This window comes from Pelmatolapia mariae, linkage group LG6 (assembly GCF_036321145.2).
Source record: "Pelmatolapia mariae isolate MD_Pm_ZW linkage group LG6, Pm_UMD_F_2, whole genome shotgun sequence".
In the NCBI taxonomy this organism is placed as follows: domain Eukaryota; kingdom Metazoa; phylum Chordata; class Actinopteri; order Cichliformes; family Cichlidae; genus Pelmatolapia; species Pelmatolapia mariae.
This window is the reverse complement of record NC_086232.1, coordinates 35,082,102-35,089,163: the sequence shown is the minus strand read 5'-3', so window position 1 is coordinate 35,089,163 and position 7,062 is coordinate 35,082,102. Positions and strand designations below refer to the sequence as shown.

The following is a 7,062-nucleotide window of genomic DNA, read 5'->3' as shown; positions in this document are numbered from 1 at the left end:
AATCAGCAATCCTCAGTGTTCCCGAGGAGTTTGGGCATCATTCTGGACATCACACACATAGAAGCTCTGTTTGATCTAACTTTCAGAGCTCAGTACGGATGCTGAAGATCTGAAAACACATGGACTTTATTCCACATGTTGAGTTATTGAGGCACTCAACCAAGAGGAGATACACTTGGTTTGTGGAAATAATGCCAGTGGCTTTTCATCCAGAAAACATCTCACAAATTAGACATTCTGGAAGAAATTGTTTTTATGCTTTAAGAGTGATACAAATAACATAAAAATAATACTTACAATAAAGGAAACATAAAATAAATCAAACTAATCAATATTTTAGTGTCTTTCAGTCACTAGGCTCACTTCAGGCTCTGACTTACCTTCATTCGGCTTTTGATACTTTCCAACTAGCACCCTTTAATCACAGACTTGATTTAAATGCAGAAAAGAAGAATTATTGTATAAGTATAATTATGGTTTTCTCCACACTGACCATCCTGCAATTAAAACTTTAAATGGCATCAGCCTTATTCCTGCTGAGTCCAACAAAAACATGGAGCTTTGTATTAGTTCAGTCAGGCCGTGAAGTCAGTGCCAGCACACATCAGTCAGTGGCTCAGCGGACACCTTTCTATACATCTCACTGGCAAATCTGAATTAGGGTGTGCTATTTAGCTTGTTTCTTGAACATGGTTACGGTGTATCTGCAAGCCACTTTGCAACCCACACTTCCATTTCCTCCTTTCATGGCTGTATCTGACTGAATCAGTGTTCTGCACTGGCTCTCGCTATGGCTTTCCATGCCAAATATAAATCACTGCAGACACACATAGCAATCTTTTGTCTATAGCGGCCCTGGCTAAAGGAGGAATTTAGCTCAGGAGCTACAACAGCAGACTTTCATTTGAGATTTATATCCAACATCTGGCTGAGAAAGTTAAAAATTAAACTTCTTGCATTGAATAAAAGGATGTCTGTCTTCTCCAACCTTTTAAGGTATTGTTAAGTCAGCCTTCATGTCTCCCCTCAACTATGAAGATATTCTGTATGGTCATGCAGCCTTAACAAGACTCCAGCACCCAACCCCTCCATGCCATAGTCCAATACAATTAATGACCTAAGAGAAATTCCTTACTCATTATATATAAAAGGTTTATGACTGCTTTAAAGCCAATAAAAAAGAAGTCATGTCATTCGTTTATAAAGCTCTGTTGTTTATCATGAAAGCCCTCATTTAAGCCGTCCAGTAAACCAGTAAATATACATTTACTGTTGTGAAACTGGACTCCATCATTCCTTTAGAGAGCTTAAAACTATTATGGAATCCTGTGATCTTTGTAATAATGTATTGTTTATACTGTTTTTCTTCTCAGGTATAAGTAGGGTTACCATATCCCAACAAACTAAATGTGGGGCAAGCACTGTGCTTGTGTGAGACAAGATGGGACACATCGACACTCCTAAGAGATATGAAATAAAAATTGAATTTTATTTCACAATTATTTCCTCTGCTCTTCTGTCTGGTAGCAGGCTTTGTTTCAGCTTTCAGTTTGGAGGTATCCATAGATTGGCATACCTTTTTTATTTTAACAATATCTGCTCATTTTAGCAGTTTTTTTTATCCAAATATGACCCATATACCGTGTCACTACACACTGCACTTTCCTCCTGTGCAAAATTTAAAAAAATGACTCAAGCAAAAAAAGCAGAAAAAACTCTATTTCTCAGCATATGCCATTACTTTTTTCATTTGTGTGAGCTTTCATTATATTCAGCAATAACAATATGTTTTATTCAACTCTGCAGAGGTTTTGACTTTTTTGTCCCTTTAACTTTCCCTGATGATGAGTATGCCATTAGACAGGCTGACCTTCTTCTGACTAGAATAAAAAGCCTTTCCTTCATATGCAGTGGGTAAAAGCCAGGCGTCAGGAATGTGCGTGTCCTTCAGAATCAGTCGAAAATGTGCAACATTGACTCAAAATGTGGGACAGACAGAGAAAGACTGAAATGTTGCGCAGTCTCTCACAAAGAGGGATATTTAATCAGCCTAGGTACAAGTTATCTCAATGAGATCGTCTGATTAAATGAAATTTGAACTAATGTAAAAGCAAGATATTCAATTAAAATATCTTCATATTGAAAAGCTAAGGAGGACGACCTATTTAAGTTTTTTTAATGGAAAATAATAATTTTAAATTCATACAAAGGCTTCTTCATTTAGAAACCACTCCTTATTTCTAAATGCTCCAAACACTCCCGGTAACACTGATATGAAATAGTTCGCATTTCACAGTAGAAGTGTTTTTATGGTTACAAACACCCTTTTGTTTTCTTGCACAACCTGTTAAACCAGGTATCTGTGTCTCTCTTTTAGGAGGCGGATTTTGACGAGCTCATAAACTGTAAATCCCAGCATGCCTTTGCACAACCTGTGCATGATAACTGAAAATACCTGAAACGTCCTACCTGTGCGTCATCGCGACGTTACGCAAGTCGAGCGTGTTTTTGTAGGCTACAATTAAAGTAAGTGTTAACAGCTGAAAAGTAAAGAGAAATTAGGTGTATAATGTAGTAAGTGGAGTTATTTAATTACATCACGCCTATTTTATTTTTCATGAACAGGTGAAATACAGTAGCAGCAGCACTTCAGCACGTCACTTCCCAGGAAATCCAAAGGATTTCCATCTGGGCTGCGGGCAGCAGGGGGCGGAGGTAGTGGTTTTTTTTTTTGGATGAGTTGGGGTCTTTGCCAAGGCGGTAGGACAGAGTTTGAACTGCTGCGGCGGAAAGCGGCCGAGCAGATTTGTGGTTTCTCTCTTTTTGTTTTTTAACGCCCAGGACAGGCGCTGAAACCTGACGCTAACTGGGGGGAAAAGCGCTTGTGGCTGTGCGTAAAATCAGTTTTGTCTCGAAAGTTTGAAATAACTCTTGGAAGTTTGAAGAAGGTTGTTTTGGCAATGGCCTGGACTTTTTTCTTTGCCGAGGTAACTCCTCTTTTCGCTCTGCCGGTTTAGTTTTGGAGTAGAAGCAGAGCTCGAACTCGGAATATGCAGCTTGTAGAAAGAAAGTCGGACTGATCCCAGGTTGGATTGCCCTGCTTTTGTTTTCTCTCTGGCCGGACTCGGGGAGGAGATGCGCGCTCAGGATGGGACTGTGCCTCGGTACCGAAGTTACAGAAGAGCAGAAGAAGGCGAGGATACACAGCGCCAAGATAGACAGAGAACTTTACGAATCTGCCAAGCGGGAGATGAACGTTGTTAAAATACTCATTCTTGGTGAGACTGACAGCTTTAAATGAACCCAGCTGTTGATGATTTTAGTTTAAAATAACTCAAATATTCCGTGTAAACTTTAATTTTTGAAGCACAAATCCTACTTTGACACCACACTTTGATTTTATAGATAACTTTTACAAATAAAGCCCGATCACAGTTGAACACACAGTAAAACAAGTTTTATAACCATCTCACGTTCTCCTACAGGTGCAGCAGAGAGCGGCAAAAGCACTTTGGTGAAACAGATGAAAATCATCCACAGTAATGGCTTCACCAAGCAAGAGCTGTGCACCTTCAAGGTGAGAAACACTCTCACGCTCACCCTGCCTGTGTTTTTATCAGTTTATTAGCATATAGTGCTTCCACTAAGCTCTTGTAGAGGATCTAAACAAATGCATGACTTCAAAAGATCAGTATCACATGTGGGGTTAGAGCACGGGTGTCACGTATAAGGCCCGAGGACCAGAACTGGAACGGCAAAAAAATTTCATCAATCATGACAAACTTTGTTTATACACACAGGCCACTGTGGGCAGTGAGCTACCAAAAACCTTTCTGTAATTTTATGCATTTATCATCTAGAAAAAATGAGATGTACTTTCATATTATTTAATTAATTAATTAAAAAAGACATTCCTCTTCCTTATTTTATATTAAAATATCTCAGGAATTAAGTATGTAGTTAAACATCTTTGCACTGACAAAAGGGGGAGTTTCATTCGTCCAGCTCACTTAAGATGAAAGTGGTCTGTATGTGGCCCTCAATGTAAAATGAGTTTTTCATCCCTGATTTGGAGTCTAGTTTCCTTTCAGGTAATAACATGACTTCGGCAAAGAGCTGAGATTATGCTGCAGACACAGGAATGCATTTCAGTTTTTTTTTTTTTTTTTTTTAATGATTAGATAAGAGATGGTTAGACACTGAAGAGATAGAGATGAGATGGAAAATGAAAGCAAAGCCTGGTTTTCCTGCATGGGGGGGAGATTTCTCATGATACCCAGGATCAGGCACAAGTTGGTATGCAGTGATTTGGCTCACATCTGCTCTTCCTTCTGTTTGTGTGAGAGTGACTGAAAGCCAAATTCCTCTGTTGTACTAGAGGTTGGGATGGGGAGGGGAGAATGGAAACGGTTCAACACACACACACACAGTTTTTTCTCCCATTAGCTTGTTTTTAATGAGGGCTTATCCTCTTTGACCTCTTCTCTTATTGTTTTTCCTGATTTTTACTTTGCTGTACTTTTTTGCCCATCTCGTTCTCTTGCTTCTCCTTGCTGTGTTTAATGATGTGATGACAGGAAGAGTCTTCAGGAAGGGTCTTCATCATGCTTAAGTTACCTGCTCTGTCTCCCAGCAATAACAGTCCTGTCAGTGGAAAAGTCTGACAGTCAAACCTCTTTTTAGGTTGTGAAACAGACCACAAAGCTGAAAAGAAACTCAGAAGTTAGGAGGCTGGAGTTTTTCTTGAACCAGTGCTGACTATAGTATTCATTTAAAATAAGTTAACCGGATGTCTGGATAGAAGTAAGCGTGTGCGCGCGTGTATGTGTGTGTGGGCGTGTGTTGGAGAGGGGAGGGGCATCCCCTGATTTGCACTAACTTCGGGAGCAGTTAATTGGCCAGGATCAGCTACAGTCCACTAATGCTTTATGGCCACAGACTGTATATCAAAGATGGACATGGCTAGGGTTTGGGGTTTTTTGGCTCAGAAGTAGGGCTGGGCGATATGGCCTAAAATCCATATCATGGTATAATTTGAAGCATGTGCGGTAACGATATATATCGCGATATATTCTTTTCTTCTGTATAATGTATTTTACACACTATAAGGCACACTTAAAATCCTTTAATTTTCTCAAAAATTGACAGTGCGCCTTATGTATGAATTCTGGTTGTGCTTACTGACCTCGAACCGATTTTATGTAGTACACGGCGCGCAGAAATCTGTCAAAAAATGTTGTAGTACGACTTTGGTAAGCTATGAAGCCGCACCGCTTGATGGATTGCCGGAGTATTACGGCTACTGTAGTCAGGAGCCTTGCGGAGTAATCTGGGTCCAAAACTCCGTCTTTTTCAGGTCCCAAAGTCAAACAAACACTGTGGCATCACTGAGAGTTAAAAACTGTCTAAATTCTTTCATTTTTAATAAAATGATCAGCGTTGCTGCTTTACCAGGTGTAACAATTAAGTTTAACATCCAGGCATCCATGAAAACAGAATTTATTAAATTCAACGGAGTTAGAAGTTAGCAGGAAGTTAGCTCGCTAGTTTCCACCTAAACATGATATAGCATGTTCTGACTGAGAGATTTCTGAACAAATTAAAACGTACAGCTCTGCTATCACTTCCAACATAAGCGAAGACAGAAAACTAAACAGAAGTGATGTTTGTAGGGTTACTGAAGTTGGACTAGCTCGTATATAATGATGTCCTACGTGATTGCTAGCAAAACAGCTACGTTAGCATAACAGTAGCACAGTGAAGCTGAAGGGTGAACGCTAACTTTTTTCCGTGTCTTAGCTATAGAGAAATGTGTCTTAATGCTAGCTTGTAAACTTGCTTTGTAATGCTGTAAAGTTGGGGATTTTTAATATGGGAGTCTTTGTTTTGGGAATTTACCTCAAGTGGCCACTAGAGGAAATGCAGTTTTTTGGGTTTTTTAAATTTTACTTTTATCAAAACACAGGAAGGAGAAGAGAGTCAAGAAACTGACTGTGAGTCTACAGAGGTATTGTCTGCCTGACAGGGCTTTGTATGTTTACACAGACAGAATACCAACAGTACAGTTGGTTTAATGTAGGGTATTATCCTCAGGCTAATCCATATACTATGCTTCATTCAATTTTTTGTATTTTTGGCAGGTGCAATCTTCCATAGATCATTTTTTGTTTCATAAATACATATTTGATTTCAGCGTTACTTTGCATACATGCTTCAACACATTTTGAGTTCCAGTTGCACCTCTCTTTTGTCATCGCCAGTGTCAGTTGGGTTTGATTTTGTTCTCAGGTGACGCCCTTATTTTTAAGTGGAAAAATGACACCAACCAACAATCCTGCTCTTCCGTCCCCCTCCCTTCCCCTGTCGTCCCAGCCTCCCACAGCAAACAAAAACGCGCCCTCTTCTCCTTCTCACACACACGCACAAACATACACAGATGAGCTCATCGCTCTTTCACCTATTGTTTCACATGTGTTTGTGTTTATCTCTGACACATTAGCCTCTATTTGGAATAAGAGTCCGTGCTTCCATCAGTACAGTAGTAAACACCTCAACCCTGCCTTGACCTGAACAGATTATCCCTGCTCCACTTTGTTTTTTCTCTGATGAAATATCACCTGAAGCAAAAGCCAGAAAGGCATTAAGAAAACATTCCTACATTTCTCTGTGTGGCTCTTAGGTTTGGATTGTGTTAGGACCATGACAGGACAGCCTGTTTAGAAGTAATAAGTGGAGGAAAGGTAGGACGTGGGCTCCTCTTTGTTTCATCCCTCTTTTATTTGCAGCCCGAGGCCATGGTGTGGTTTTTACTTTGGACATGCCGATGGGCAGACATTTTTTCCTTTTGTTCCCTTCCAATGCACACAGCTCTGTTTTTCTGTGTGTGTGTGTGTGGGTGCACTGTTGATGTAGTAGTTTTTATCAACTGAATTCGTATTTTTGAGCCTGTAATCTCGTCTGTTGACTCAGGTGTTTCACTAAGAACCTTTGTCAAGGACAAGTTGCTGGAGAAATGCAATAAATCTTTGAGCTTTTTCCCAAACGTGACTACAAAGCCTGCAA

General features: G+C 39.9%; 1 protein-coding gene across 1 annotated transcript in view; it reads left to right on the top strand.

The window, feature by feature from the left end:
* Positions 1–2,766: 2,766 nt before the first annotated feature.
* gnav1 (guanine nucleotide binding protein (G protein) alpha v1) overlaps positions 2,767–7,062 on the top strand; it is a 37,546-nt gene continuing 33,250 nt past the window's right edge. Inside the window, exons 1-2 of the mRNA XM_063476722.1 lie at positions 2,767–3,278; positions 3,486–3,577. Of these exons, the coding sequence (XP_063332792.1) occupies positions 3,149–3,278; positions 3,486–3,577 (222 nt within the window). The 5' untranslated portion in view covers positions 2,767–3,148. The remainder of the gene's footprint in view (positions 3,279–3,485; positions 3,578–7,062) is intronic.